Genomic DNA, 15,476 nt, shown 5'->3' on the forward strand with positions numbered 1-15,476 from the left:
GTTACAACATCGGCCTCCTCCGGTTCAAGCAGAAACACCACCGTCACCCTCTTCCACCTCCTTCCCTGTTAGGATTTCAATATTCAACAACTATCCATCACTTTTATTATTCATAAACTCAAGAACATCCTGTTAGGATTAAGACAAATACTATAATGAAGAACACATGGTTGATACAGTTGAATTTAATGGCTCAATGGAACCCCAATTCAAAATTAAAACTGAAGAATCGTCAATTCCAATAAAAAAAACATCAGATTTCATGAATTAGCAAAAGAAAATGGAATATGATAAACCCCCCAAATTTCTCAAGAACAATTAGAAGAAATCATTAAATTAACATTCAAAACTCTAATCGAACAATTTAAATTCAATCAAACTTGCATCAAATTGATTAACACAAACCCTCTTGGTAAAATTGACAGAATTCACGAAAATAGTTATGAATTTGATACATCAATCATCAAATAATTAGGTTAACAGAAACAAAAATAGAATTTTTTTCGTTGCATTATAAACATAAATTCAAACCAACAGCAGTTCATCCATTCATCGTCTTCTTCTTCTAGTTATGTTGTTGATATACAAAGATCAAGTTGCTTCTTCGTTTGATCTCCAGTTATGTTTCCAATAAGGAATTTCTAAGGTTTCCATTAAATTAAATCTGGTACTAATCTAGTCCCGACTATAAAAACCTCAACTGATTATCATGGACAACACCCCGTGAATAATGAACAAAACATCAAAAGAGTAATTGAGAAACGAATTACAGAGAGAATGGAGAAGTGGCTCGTGAGAGAGAAGATAAGAGGAGAGGGTTTCTTTTGACGGGATGATTTTCAATAGATTTGAAAGTAACACGTGAAACTCACGGCAATTGACAGGCGTCAAATAATTAAGGATAATTAACTGTCAAGACGGTCAACCACGGTCTTGTGACCCAAACTCTAATTATTTCTACATGACCCAAACGCACTCTGATCACTTTTAATAGACCTAAAGTCAAAATATCCCTTCGTCCACTTAAAATCTGGTATACCCCAATTAATCTGTGTATCCCAATCAACCAGGTAAATTATGGGTGGAATTTTTGTTGCTCTAAAACCAGAGCCAATTTATCGCACTCGATTTCCTCCCTGGATTAAGAAGATCAAAAGAGGATAAGGTTCAAAAACCAATCCATTTTTTCCCGTCGAAGTTCTGATCAGGAATTAAGGTTAATCGTCTTCTCTGAACCCTTCTCCTGCTCCAGGTATGAATTAGTAGTGTTTTTTTTTTTTTGATATTCATCATCTTTCAGCTTCTTCTATTGCAGGTCACATGTTAGTAGTAAGGGATTGTTGGACATTGAATAAATCATATAGAATGATAGGATGAGGGGGGAAAAAATGAAAATTCTGGGTTAGAAATCAATCATTCTGCCAAATATAAACAAGATTAAGTAATTGATTGAATCTTGGACAATCCATAGAATAGTTTTTCACAAATTAAATAGGAAGCTTGGGATTTATCCTAAGCGCAAGTTATTGATCAATGGAATGGTGATTAGTCTTTGGGGTTAGTTAATTGGGAATCTAGAAGTTGCTTATTTTTTTCATTAGCTATTTGTTGGATGTGGTGCTGAATATTATCGTCATCCATTGATAGGGATCATGTAGTTTTGATAATGTCTCGTTATGAACTTGTTTAGAATTAGATGGAACTTCGATCAATGCGCAGTTTTTAGTGTATTCAGATCTAATTCTCTTTGACATTTGGTCAGTTTTATGCTTACTTTTCATACGTTATTGTAATTTTTTATTTTTTTTTGAACATTTGACGGACTAACATTTAACATTTTAATATGGGTTCTGATTTCTATTTTATCTTTTGAAGTTTGGAGACCTTTAGCTATGGATTGAGTAAGACCTTTAGTTATAGACTTTTATGTTGGTCAGGGTTATTCTTTATGAGTTTCTATCTTCTCTATGCATGAGGTGGTTTTTCTTTTTCTTGTTTGAATGAATGATTATTGTGAGTTCAGGAAGAACTAATCTAGGTTGATCAGTTAGGGTTTTATTTGTTTATCAGGTATTGTTAGTGCACAAGTTGAAGATTTTCAGTAGTGAACAAAGAAAGAAGCAGAGAAGGCCATGGCAGAGAAAGAGATAGAGATAATTACAGACAAGGAGGTAATGAGAAAATGGTCAAGATCCATGAGAGTTCAAGGCAAAACAATAGGTTTAGTACCTACAATGGGTTACCTTCATGAAGGTCACCTTTCCCTTATCAAAGAAGCGCAAAAGCAAGCACAAGTCATTGCCGTCTCAATTTATGTCAACCCATCTCAATTTTCCCCTTCTGAAGATCTTACAACATATCCTTCTGATTTTCATGGTGATATTCAGAAGCTTAAGTCGATCCCTGGTGGTGGAGTTGATGTTGTATTCCACCCTCAAAATCTGTACGATTATGGAGAATTCGTTGATAGTTGTACTAATAAAGAAGAGAAGGATAAAGGAGTGGATTCTTGTATTGGCAGAGAAGGGAAATTAGGGCACGAAACGTGGGTGAGAGTTGAGAGATTGGAGAAGGGAATGTGTGGAAAAAGTAGGCCTATTTTTTTCAGAGGTGTTGCTACTATTGTTACTAAGTTGTTCAATATAGTTGAGCCTGATGTTGCTGTCTTTGGCAAGAAAGATTATCAGCAATGGCGAATTATTTGTCGAATGGTTTGTCTTTCTTCTTCTCACTTACTTATTTTAACTATGTTATGTTTCAGGTTATTTTCTTAGTGATCACTGTTTTTTGTGCCAGTATATATGATTATACATGTTCTAAGTAAATTATATATGGATCACAAGATCAAAATTGTGCTTTACCTTACTTTCAAGAGATGAAGATGTCATAATTCTTTTTGCAAAATTAAACAACTTTGCAGGAAACACTTTCGTTTCATATGGGAATCATATAAAACAACATACTCACCTAATGTGAGACATTAAATCTTTTCTATATGATTGTATAAGCGTATTCGGTTGCTTCACTTGTTTAACCAATTCCTCTCAGGTACGGGACCTCGACTTTTCCATTGAAATAGTTGGTTGTGATATAATGCGCGATGCTGATGGCCTCGCGATGAGCTCGCGTAATGTGAAACTATCGCCTGATGAGCGGGAAAAGGTTAGTCTTGACATACTTAATCATTTTCTCTTTGTTCTTCTGATTCCATTGTGAAACTTGCAGCAAGTAAGAATACTCATATTGTTCAAATCAACTCCGGAATCAAAATGGTTCACATATTCAAATTGTCGGTAATGTGCACGATTATGTTCATTTGTGTGTAGGCCTTATCTATCAGCAGATCACTCTCAAGAGCTAAATCTGCTGCAGAGAATGGTCAAATTTCATGTACAGAATTGAGAAATTCGGTAATCCAAGCAATTCTTGAAGCTGGAGGGAAAGTTGATTATGCTGAGGTAGGATCTTGGTTAATCTTTTCACTATCTTGTTATCACCTTTCTTGTACACAGAAGTTTCTTATTAAGTATATTCGTTGATGTTTGAGATTAAACTCAAGAAGATACTTAAGATACTGGGTCCTACCTGCGGAACATTGACCTTCACATTTGCATTATTTATGTGGCTCAGGAAGCCCACTAATGGCCTATGATTTGTGTTTCATTTTATTGTCTCTTAGAATCTTTTATAGTTTTAACTCCAGTAATCCCAATGGATTGCTTTGTTAGTGGGGCATATTATTGCCAACTGAACATGCAATGTAAATATATATGCATTTAAACTTCTTGCAAAAAGGTTGAATAAAATTTACGAGTCAATTTCAGATGCCTCGACCACCTTGATTTAAATAAGAATGTGTTTTCTTCATACCCAGAAATACCACATCGATGTATAGAAGACTGCTGTTTTCTCCTCCTCCTCTTCATCTTCTTTCATTATTATCTCGTCTTATTTTAGTCAGGAGATCTAGTTATTGATCATATACTGAACATGATATTTATATGCAGATTGTGGACCAGGAGTGTTTGGAAGCAATGGAAAAAATAAATTGTCCAGTCGTGTTTTGTGTTGCTGCCTGGTTTGGGAAGGTTAGACTTATAGACAACATTGAAATCAATCACTGATCAACCGTAGCCTGTCTAGTATCTGGATTCTGATTATAAAAAGATGGATCCTTAAGTAAGTTTATGTTAATCTTTTGCGTATACCAAACTAGCATCTCGGATTGTAATAATGATCCCTCAACTGTTATACAAAATTGCATTTTGAGGCCAATTCTTTATATGTTGCTCCTTTTCTTCAATTTTGTTAATACTGCAATCTTGATTTCGAACCAAGCAAAGGAACGGGAATGCAGTTCAGTTTCTGAATGGTCATACCAAATATTGAATAAACAAGTAGGATCTTTTATCTTATTTGACACTGACAAAATACTGAACACCCAGATGTAGTGGTTGTGGTCTGCGGACTGCGGCTACTATTAGTTGTAATTTGAACTGTTGTCTCACATGTATCTAGTTTGAACTGTTGCCTGCGCGGTTCATCTTCCATAAAATTGGTGAATAATTAGAAGACACAGAAAGAACTGCTGTTGTTGTCTTTCTGGATTGATGTGCTAGGAATTAGGATCTTACAAAATCTGGAAATCATGAAAGGATATGGTTGCTGTAACTTTATCATTCTATTTCTTTACTTCTCATTGTTAGTTACTCCCTCCGTTTCTGGAAAAGAGATACTTTCACTTTTTCAAATTGGCCTATTTTTAGGCTAAAATGAAAAAGTGAAAGTATCACTTTTCCAAAAACAGAGGGAGTATTATTTAATTTGATCTTATATCCTCCTACTCCTAACGATTTTCTGGAATGAATAGAACGTTGAATACGACTACTACAAGATCTTTTAATGATAATAACTTCTTGATTATGCTCCCAAAAGTTATTCTTATCACACTAGCGGTGAAGATGACTTGGTCGATGCTGTAGATCATGAATTAGTAGTGAAAGAGAATATTGGGTTAGAAAGAGAATCTGTTGAATATTGGGTAAAATTGCTACAAGAGAAGGTGAATAATCTCGAAGAGATTGGGAGTTTAATGCCGCAGTTACGGACCAACGGTGCCATCTGCTAGAGAAGCACCCGAGCAGGAGAAATCCGTGTTGGAAGAGGATGTTAAATGCTTTTGTTATTGTCTTATTGATTCCTGGCAGAATTGAAATTGTAGACTAAGGATTAGAAGAACCGGAGAAAGAATTGGATGCCAAGTTTCAAGGAAGTCGTAGGATTGCGGCGAAAAATTGAAGAAGATTATTGGAGCACACTATTTATTGCTAGTTTGTGAGATGCAGATAGGGTGAAAAAGGAGTCACAAGCTGTTGACAGGGATATTACAAATGCTGAAGCTGTAACAAACGGATGGGATCTTGACTCGAAAATTAGCCACAAGTTCAAGGAGCTTGAGAATCTTTCTGTCGAATGCAACCAGGCTATCAGGAGGTAATATTCTTATACTCTTTGACATTGTTAATTATATCCTAAAATGCGTTTCACTTGAAAATTTTCGAATACATATTGCACCAATAATGAGCAGTTTTGAATGCCTTCACTGTCGTAATGATGCAAGTTTCTCAGAGTTTGCTAAAACTGAGGGAAGGCTGCTAGTTGATTGTCCGTTGGACCATCACTATTAGACACAACTATTAAATTAACCGAATAGGTAGCTTAATATCTTAATACTAGTTCTCTTTGTTGCATGGGTGAAAATTAGCATATCAAATTTATTTTCTTAATATCAAAACTCATAACAAAATTTGGAGTTGCATGGTTTTATCAATTTTCGCTCGTTTCTAGAATGTGTATAACAGATAGGAACAGAAAACATTCTTTAGTTGTAATTGCAGCATCTAGAAATCATCGTGCAGGTTTTGTGGATTTCCACCGTTTTTGACTAACGCAGCATGGACACTTGGTCGGTGTGTGTGTGTGTGTGTGTGTGTGCACATCATAACCGGACCGGGTAGTCTAACACTTTTGTTGCACTCGCTCTATTGCACATAACAATGTTTGAAGATTCTAGAATCTGCAAGTATTTCAGGTTAAGTTTCGTTTGGTTTTAGTATCAGATCTAAATGTTATATGCCAGCTTTCTGACAGCTTTCAATGGTTGGATTCAGGCCCTGGAGAATGTTGAAGAAGCTGTAAAAAGGTTAGAGCAATTGCTTCAAGAGTTGCATGTCTCCGACTCTGATCATGGAAAGAGCATTTAGAAGCTGCTTGCTCTGATCTTGAGAGGATAAGGAAGCTAAAAAGAGAAGGTGAATTTCTGGAAGCGTCTTTCAGGGCTAAAGTGGCTTCTCTTCAGCAGGTTCTTATTCATTTCTCGTTTAAGCACATGATCCACAGTAATTGTTGTTTATTGTTTATATCATAATGTTCACTTTGGTTTCTCTCTCGTCATACTTAATGAGCGAGGAAGAGAATCTCTCTGGCCTTTGCTATTTTCACTTGAACTTCTTTATTTATAATAGCATATTCTGATGTGCTTTTTTAAAACAAGAAAAACGAAATAAGTGATTATATGGATGGTAGTGTTAGAGACGGAACCCCGGCAGATAAGTTTGTTGTCCGGTCTTGCTTACAGAAAAAAGAAACTAAGCACTTTTGTACCTGGACAAGTGTATATGCATGTTTACATGTTTGCCTGTTTTAGTTTCTTCTTCTTTTTTCCCAATAAACTTTATTCTATGCCAACTGTATGTTCGCTAAAAAGGCAGTATATGGCAGCGCCAAAGTGAAGGTCATATAACCTATTACTGGTTTGTTAAAGAGGATCAATTTTCTGCGAAAGGGATCTAACCCTTTCTTTTTTTTCTTCTGAAGGAATATGTTTGTTCAGTTTCTTGCGCTCGAACAAGATTTGAACTGCCTGTTCTGTACTGCTGCTTCTGTTGTCTGTGTTCTATGACTTGTATTAAGGCAATTTGCAACCTAATTGTCTTTCATTACATGAGCACTGGTTGAAATGTAGTGGATATTCGTGGTAAGTATCCAAGTTGTGTAAAATAGTTTGTAAAGAATTATCATTCTGAAGTTTAACCAATTACACATTAATTCTGGTTATGGACGAAAATCCTTTGCCCCCTAATTCCTCCCCCAGTTTTTCCCCAACACTCACAAGAAACACTATGGAGATGGTCTAGCAGTGATTGCGTATATAAGAAGCCGTTCCATTCTTTGGGAACAAGAACAATTTGTCGTTTGCCTGCTGTTAATTTTACTGGGAACAATGTTTTAAAGTGGAATGTGCTTCAATATTGAGCCTTCACTTAAGTAGACTCTCATGTAATATTTGATGCATCAGATCTTTGATTCAACCTCTATCAAGCAGGAAGCATATTTTAGGCAACAATTTGAGTTATTTGTGATCAGTGGCGCGTTTGGATATCAGATTATCCAGAAGCAGAAGTTGGAATAAAAATCGATTTTTTTGTTTCTGAAAATCGTTCTACCCAAATTAACTTCTTGCTTTTTGATTTCTAAAAATCAAAAAGTTATTTCCAGGTATGTATCCGAACGCACTATTAGCTGTCATTTGGATGCCCATCTGATCTTGTCTGCGGGGGTCTGAAACTTTTTGGGCCAGCGCCTAGGGTCAAACGCAGTCCCTCCTGTAGAAGTTTTCAACTTTTGACTTCTTTTAGAAGTAACTTTTTCTTGTGAAAGGACTTGCTGTGTGCATGCGTAGCTGTAAATTCAGTTTCGCACGGGTCCGACTCTGACAATTCTGACCTTTGAAAAATTGAACTTCCGTAAGTACGGTAGTAAACGTCACGTGATTACGGGTTTCCTGATTTGTTCAAGGACTTTTCTGTACATTACCACTTCTAATGTCAAAAATCCTAAATAACAAACAAAATTATCGAGTTCTTGATAATTCAGTCTTTCATGTCCTCTGGGATACACATCACTTTCTCTCTCCTCTGGTCTTGATTCACTTTTTCTTCCTAACAAGGTATGAACCGTTATTATATTTTTTCTGGAAATATTTTAAAGTTGGAATTTTTCTATTTTCTGTGTGAAATTTGTTGTTTTTGTGAACGTTTGATTGACTCTGGTAGCTTGTTGACTAAAATCTCACAATGGTTTTCCGATTCTAAAGTCTGGAGACCTTTAGTTATAGATTTGTTGAGATCTAATTCTTGTTCGGGGTATTATTTGTGATTTGTTGATGCAAAAGGAGATCTTTTTGTGGTTTTTTTTTCGTGAATTAATGGTAAAAAGGTGACATCTTTTGTAGTTTAGAGTTGATTGTGTTTGAGTTTATTGGGAAATTTTTTGATTTAGGGTGACTGATCAGTTAGTTTTTTTTTTTTTTTTTTTTTTTTGCAGGTATTGTAATTTGTAAGTGGAGAAGCTGAATTTTTTGGTTGAGTAGTAAGGGTTGTATAATTTCGATTTACAGATTATGGCTGGTCAGAGGAATAAGTATGGTAAGAGAGATCACTCTCAGGAATATCCAGATAATGGAGGAGGAGGTAAGAGGAGAAACTCTGGAGGTGATGATAGACATAACTATGCACCTGGACCAGAGGATACTGTATACCGTTACTTATGCGCAGGAAGAAAGATTGGTAGTATAATAGGTAGAGGTGGTGAGATTATTAAACAATTGAGAGCAGATAGTCAATCTAAGATAAGAATTGGGGAGGAGATGCCAGGTTGTGAAGAGAGGGTTGTTACAATTTTTAGTACGAATAGGGAAACCAATACGTTTGAGGATAATGGTGATTTGATCTGTCCGGCACAAGATGCGTTGTTTAGGGTACATGATCGGCTTATAGCTGACGAGGCAGCTGCAGCAGATAAAGATATTGAAGGGGGTCAGCAATCTACGATACGTTTACTTGTGCCGTCAGATCAGATTGGTTGTATTATTGGGAAAGGTGGGCAGATAGTTCAAGGGATAAGAAGTGATACTGGTGCACAGATTAGGATTCTGAAGAACGAACATCTCCCTCCTTGTGCTATGGGTTCTGACGAGCTTCTTCAGGTAATTATGGTTTGTTGAATTTGCATAGAATACATTCTTTTTGGTTAATGCTGTCTTTGATTTTTCATTACCTGTTTTTGCTATTTGTGTATTATCTGTATAGAACACATTTCCTTGCAGTTGTTACCATTTAAAGCAAACTGTACATCTGTGAGGTGGCCATTATGGCATGAAAGATATTAGATGTCACAATGTTGCTTAGGTTTAACTTGTTGTTGTGCTAGAAAATGAATCTATGAGCTGACTGTTATCTAATCTGACGTATTTTCTGTTAATAGATAAGTGGGGAAGTCCCGGTCGTAAAGAAGGCTCTTCTCCAAGTATCTTCCCGACTTCACGATAATCCTTCTCGCTCCCAACATTTACTCGCTCCATCCGTTCCAAACATATATCAGCCAGCTGGAGGTTACATGGGGCCAGGTGGAGGTGCTCCTATCGTGGGTTTAACTCCGCTTATGGGACCATATGGTGGATACAAAGGTGATGCAGGAGGTGATTGGGCTTCGAACCCTTTTTACCCTGTTCCAAGGGATGAGGGCTCGGCGAAGGACTTTGCTCTGCGTATGGTTTGTCCAACTGGAAATATTGGTAGTGTGATTGGTAGGGGTGGTTCAATAATCAAGCAAATCAGACAGGAATCTGGGGCCTATATCAAGGTTGATAGTTCAGCTACTGAAGGTGATGATTGCATAATATCTATCTCGTCAAAAGAGGTATGAGTTTTTATCTGTTTCTTTCTGGATATTTTACAAACAAACTCAGATTATGTCGCAATTCATCTCAAATGCTTCTCCAGTTTTTTGAAGACCCCATCTCTCCAGCTATCGGTGCTGCAGTGAGATTGCAGCCAAGATGTAGCGAAAAAAGTGAGAAAGAGGCTGGTGAATCTTATACAACACGTTTACTTGTGCCGTCCTCCCGCATTGGATGTCTCATTGGGAAAGGTGGGGCTATCATCTCCGAGATGAGGAGAATTACAAGAGCAAATATTCGCATTCTGTCGAAGGAAAACCTTCCAAAAGTTGCATCAGCAGATGATGAGATGGTTCAGGTGATGTTCTGTTCATTAAACTTCTTGTTGGCAACATATATTTTTTTGGTGGAAACATAGTATTTATATTCATTGTTATGAATTCCAGATCAGTGGAGACCTTGAAGTTATTCGGGATGCTCTGATACAAGTAGGAACACGGTTGAAAGCCAATTTTTTTGACAGAGAGGGTGGAGTGTCTGCATTTCCACCTGCTGTTCCATACTTTCCCATGCCAGCAGAGGTCCCAGAAGATTCCAGGTATGGAAGCAGAGATAGTAGAGACATGAGAGATAGCAGAGACATGAGAGACAGTAAATCGCATGGACGTGGATATTCTTCCTACTCCGGTAGTGGATATGGTGGTTCAAGTGATTTACCTCCCATAGACAGCTATGGAAGTTACGGTGGTTCACAGGTAATTTAAACCAACAGATGCTTCCTATTTTTTGCTGTTATTCATATAACATTGTTGATTTTAAAACCATCTTGTTACTCTTTGTCTTTGGTAAATCTTGTGTAGTAAAGGTTCCATTACATCGTAAAAACTCATTAACCTGTACTGGCTTCATAACACTTTTGTTTTGTATCTCAGAGTGGTAGTGGTGGGTATGGCGCCTATGGGAGCTACTCTTCTGGTCGTTCTGGCAGTGCAGGGTAAGAACCAAGAAGTGTTTTATTGCTTATCTTTGTCAACCTCTATTCTTTACATGCTCGTTATACCGCAGTAGAGTTTGGTATTTGTTATCCTACTGTCTGTTGGTATCCTCTAGTCGTTAGGTTTAGAAGGTGTCCATTATCTCCGTTAATCTCGATATGAAGCTTACACTATTGCTAATTACTGTGATTACTTCGTCTACCTCTGGACCCTGATTTTTAGCTTTTGTCGCCAGGTTATCTGGTCAAAACCCTGTTTCCCATGGAAAACATCATGGTTATTAGGCACCCTGGTGATTAGGGCTTGCAGGTAGATCGTTGCCTTCCTTACATTTCTACCCTTTGGATTAAATGCCAAGTTGCTTTGATATATTCCAGTCACATTATATATATATATTAGTTTCCTATCATACCTAGCCAGCCCTCATTTAGATTGCTAATGCTCCTACTTTACCTTTATTGCCTCCCATTCCTACAAAAACAGCAGACATCAATGAAGCCCGAAGCCAGCCTTACTGCCTCTTTTGATGAAGCCTTCCAGCCTAGACCAGAAGACAAGCCCGGAAGACAGCGTGTGTGAAACCAATGGCCCACCAACCTTTTGCAGACTTGAGACCAAATTTTACCAAGCTCCGTTGTTTAATGCCTCAAAAGGCCAATGTAACCAGAGTTTTATTTGACTTGTAGAAACATAATCCCATTTTCTTTTTACATTTCGTGTGCTTGTGGTCTCTCTTTAGTGTTTGCATTTCTTTTTATTAGGAATAGTATTTGTTTTCTTCAGATTAAATCAACTCTCCTGTGTTTGTATTTTATGGTTCTACCTTTGATGACTTGATAGTAGAAGCTTGTGTGTTTAATGGTGATTAGTGAACCACTTCCTAACTTTCAGCTCGTAAACATATATACATCATGTCAATGTGCAACCATAAATGCGTATTTTTGTTGTTGTTAATAAGTGCACATCAGCCTTCACAATGCTTTACTGATCTTCATTGCTGTGAAGAAACAAGGTCTGTTGCATACTGTTTAAAAGGCAGGTTTTTTTTTTGGAACTTCAGAAAACTGTTAGAAGCTGGTTAGAAGAAGCTCTCTCTTGAGGTAAGATGAAATCGGTCAACTTTTGGTATGTTAAACAGGTGAGTGTGTCGGCTAGAAGCAGCAGGTGACTTTTCTTATCTTGGGTGTGTATGGTTTGTGATGCCCCGTGAGGCTGCGACTTCTGTATTTCGGGTTGCCAGGTCTACACGCTTATGGCTTGTGGTCCATTTTTTACTTCTCAGTTGTTCGACTCTATTTCTACGGTCTTGTTTTCATCTGAAACCTATTTCATTGAAGTTTTTTGGAATTTTTGACAAGGAAGCGTCACTTCTATGTGTTTCAGCTATTCAGTTTTTTTTCTTCTTTTGGTGACATTTTTTAATTTTTATTTTCAGCTATTCACTTCTATTATATATCTTTGTTCGCATATTGGACTCTTCTTGCCTTGGTTTAAATTTTGGTTTAAATAATATGTTTTGTTTGTTTTCATTTAGTCATGTCCCTTTCTAGTACCCAAGTGTTTTTTTCCGGGGTTTAATTCTTCTAATTTGCATGTGATTTGGGTTGCTTTTCAAAAGTAGTCTGTAAGCAGAAGTTCAGAAGATCCCGTCACTGTTGGTGGCGACTTACTTTGAGTGATTACATGTAGCTCCAGTACTAAACATGATCTGGAAACGTTGTTTGTATTATTCATTGACTCAATTAATAAAATTAAGTTTGTCTCAATTTTGTTGCTCTCTGTATGTTCTTGTATTACTCTTGCATTTATCATGCCTCATATTAGCTACAATTATACAATCACCATTATTATGGGCGGAGTGATTTTGAAAAGTTCTATAAACCCAAATGTCCATCATGATAACCAAGCTAAAAGCTGCTTGTAAAATTTCACTATTGTATAAAATTTCACTATTCTATTCCCTTATATTTAAATTCTTTCTACTCACAAAATTTCTGTAAACTAATAGACATCGGAAGTTTTGAAATTGCCAAAATGGGGATGTTTGCTCTTAATTTATTTGATCCTTGCGAACGAACAGTATAAGAAACAAAAGATCAGAATAAAATGCACCAACAAACCCGGCATTGAATTAGAGGTTCAGGCTGTGTATAAGAGCAAGCATACATCAATTGAACGTTTTAGCACAGCTACATAGACTTGTATTCATTATTCAGGGAAGGGGTGAAATGGACTCATTTTGGAATAGGAAACATCGGAATAGGGTCACCATTTAAGAACATACAATTAAGAGTTGCTTATTGACTGTTTTGCTCCTCGCCATTCAGGTTACTGCCACCATCTACAACAACAAAGGAACACATTTTTCATATGAATCATCTAACAGGAAGCGTAACATAGTTGATGTGGGCGGAAGGGGGGAGAGCACTAACCTTCACCCTCGCCTGCTGGAGCATAAGCTGATCGTCTGGATCGCGCTTGCTGGTGTGGTGTGGGCTGGTTATAGCAGACAGGAAAACAAGTGAATTACTTGTTTGTTACAAAATAAGAATTTTATTTAACATGGGAACAGCATTTTATCTAGCATGTTATTTTGGGGGCAGTTGTAACTTTGAAACATAAAGATACCTGTAATTTTGGTCGAAGTGCTTCGAGTGGTCCTTTAGGCTTTGCTTTTCCTTGCTGTTCAATCAGACAATCACATACATCACACATTGAAGCAGGTAGCACGACAAACGATTAGTAACTAAAATTATGCAGGAAGTGATAACTAGTATAATTTACCTTTCCAAGAGCCCAGTCAGCAGAATCAAAGAATGCACGCTCATGGTCCTGGAAAGAACAATAACACTCGTCGATTACAGCTCAAAAAGTAGAAAAACTCGGTAGCGACTATTAAGCATTAGAACTGCAGGAATGGATTGTAACCTTGGATATCAAAGGAGTTTTCTTGGGTAAAATTCCTCCATATTTCTTCTTGAGTACTTCTTCCTGGAGACATATTTAATGTTAAGTTTCTACCATTTTTAATTAGGATTGTACCGCAAGGAATCCAACTTTGGCACTCCACGGGAAAGCATCAAACATAATGATGCCAAGTAAGCTCTAACTGGCTTGGAAAAAAACTCTTTCCAGAAATGCAAATAAAGTAAGATTCAGTTAGTACCTCTTGCTGAGGTGATGGCATAGGATGTTCTTCTTTTCCGTCTTCATGCATTGGGTCATTTTCAGGTGAGTCTTCGTTAACTTGGTCTTTGCCTGTATCCTCTACATGTTCCTGCTTCTGGGCATCCTCTGCATTTGCGCTTGACATTTTGTTAGCTTGGTCTTCTGCAAAAATATTAAAAAAGAAAGTAAGCCTCTAAATACATTAAACAGTTTTTATTATTTTCCTCTCACACAGCTCCCTTGGCGATGAACAATAGGGTTGCATCTTGATAGCTAATGATACAAAAAAAGAAAAAAAAAACTACAACAACAACAAGGCACTCATTTCACCTTGCAAATAAAGACTCAACTCAAAAAAGAAGTAATTACTAGTTTTAGACAGTTCTGCTATTGATTAGAACACCTTCTGAGAAAAGACAATGTAAAGACAAGAGAGAATGAGACAGACAGTTGCACAATTGTTTGATGCTTCCGGTAAGTAGTACTTATTTCAAAACCTCCACTCTACTTATTTAAAACGGAGACAGGGTAAAGGTAATAGCAGAATGACACATCATTCAAGAAGGAAGTTGAAAAACAGCAACATCTAATACAACCACAACTGAACAAGATCACAAGTAAATACATTATAGATTCAAAAACCTTAGAAATCGCGAGAGTAAACAGTTTTTTATGGTAATTGGATCATTCCTAACGAAACAAAATACATCCAAAATCACCCATTGACTTTCCAAACCAAACACTAAATATCTGTAACACATGTTTCAGCTCATATCAACTAAAATGTTAACGTCATCTTTGCCACCTATAGTCAAATAACTTATCATCTCAATTCCTCAATACTGATTGATTATTCCGAATTACTCAGATTAGTCAACTGAACCAATTTCGAATGTAATCAAACAATGAGGAAATCAACAGCTTATAATCAAAGATTAACAAATTTATAGATTTCGATCAGCAAAATTTATAAGAAACAATTAGATCTATCTATGATTTCAGTAACAAGAATAATCAAGTAAAAGAAAGAATCGAAAAAACCCTAAATGTAATCATAAAGATCCATGCAAAACTTCAAACAGATCTATCAATATAATAATTCGATCTAACTGGATTGAAACAAGAAATTAAAATAAAAAAAGAAAAAGAGTTCTTACTTCGATGATGTAGAGTCAGATTTCTCTGGTTCTTGTTCTCTCTGAGTGCGTCTGGATCGTTTTACAGAAGTAAGGAGGAGTGGGCAAAGGATGACTGAACAAAAATGCTTATTCTATTCCAATCCTCTCCTTCCTTCCCACTACATAAATAGTATCCATAGATGATAAATATTCCCACGCACAATATTTATTTACCCTGTTTTTTCCCACTTGTGACATGACATTTTGTCAAGTCAAAGATCGTTGACCGATCCCGGTCTCACGGATACATATCGCCGGATAGTTGATTCTTAATTTTTTTATTTTTTTATTTTCTTTTTATTTTAATATTAATGGATAAAGAGTATTAACTAGTTGGATCCAAAAATAGCTCTCAAACTGGATGTTCAGAAAGCCTATGATAGTTTAGATTGGGGA

The 15,476-nt window shown here is 36.6% G+C and overlaps 3 protein-coding genes across 8 annotated transcripts; 2 read left to right on the forward strand and 1 right to left on the reverse strand.

Moving 5' to 3' along the window:
* Positions 1–1,036: 1,036 nt before the first annotated feature.
* LOC113275922 (pantoate--beta-alanine ligase-like) lies at positions 1,037–4,282 on the forward strand. Of its 3 annotated transcripts, none has more exons than XM_026525503.1 (5): positions 1,037–1,252; positions 2,048–2,711; positions 3,049–3,162; positions 3,327–3,458; positions 4,008–4,282. In XM_026525503.1, exons 2-5 carry the CDS (start codon positions 2,133–2,135, stop codon positions 4,122–4,124), a joined length of 942 nt encoding a protein of 313 aa, XP_026381288.1. In that variant the 5' UTR covers positions 1,037–1,252; positions 2,048–2,132; the 3' UTR covers positions 4,125–4,282. The 3 variants fall into 3 exon arrangements, with proteins under 3 accessions (XP_026381288.1, XP_026381289.1, XP_026381287.1); XM_026525504.1 differs by having other exon boundaries at positions 2,052–2,711; XM_026525502.1 differs by having other exon boundaries at positions 1,039–1,252; positions 2,071–2,711.
* Positions 4,283–7,870: 3,588 nt separating this feature from the next.
* Positions 7,871–12,500, forward strand: LOC113275923 (KH domain-containing protein At4g18375-like). Of its 4 annotated transcripts, none has more exons than XM_026525505.1 (8): positions 7,871–8,008; positions 8,386–9,046; positions 9,325–9,759; positions 9,843–10,097; positions 10,186–10,494; positions 10,672–10,733; positions 10,970–11,043; positions 11,218–11,637. In XM_026525505.1, the coding sequence occupies exons 2-7, from the start codon at positions 8,462–8,464 to the stop codon at positions 11,016–11,018; spliced, it is 1,695 nt and encodes a 564-aa protein (XP_026381290.1). In that variant the 5' UTR covers positions 7,871–8,008; positions 8,386–8,461; the 3' UTR covers positions 11,019–11,043; positions 11,218–11,637. The 4 variants fall into 4 exon arrangements, with proteins under 4 accessions (XP_026381290.1, XP_026381291.1, XP_026381292.1 ...); XM_026525506.1 differs by having other exon boundaries at positions 11,221–11,616; XM_026525507.1 differs by lacking the exons at positions 10,970–11,043; positions 11,218–11,637 and adding an exon at positions 11,795–12,500.
* A 260-nt stretch (positions 12,501–12,760) lies between these two features.
* LOC113275924 lies at positions 12,761–15,211 on the reverse strand. The gene is made up of 7 exons (XM_026525509.1): positions 15,060–15,211; positions 13,901–14,064; positions 13,663–13,725; positions 13,519–13,566; positions 13,363–13,416; positions 13,167–13,230; positions 12,761–13,075 (listed from the first exon to the last, which is right to left on the reverse strand). Exons 2-7 carry the CDS (start codon positions 14,045–14,047, stop codon positions 13,032–13,034), a joined length of 420 nt encoding a protein of 139 aa, XP_026381294.1. The 5' UTR covers positions 14,048–14,064; positions 15,060–15,211; the 3' UTR covers positions 12,761–13,031.
* Positions 15,212–15,476: the final 265 nt, after the last annotated feature.

Source organism: Papaver somniferum, chromosome 4, assembly GCF_003573695.1.
Source record: "Papaver somniferum cultivar HN1 chromosome 4, ASM357369v1, whole genome shotgun sequence".
Taxonomy (NCBI): Eukaryota; Viridiplantae; Streptophyta; class Magnoliopsida; order Ranunculales; family Papaveraceae; genus Papaver; species Papaver somniferum.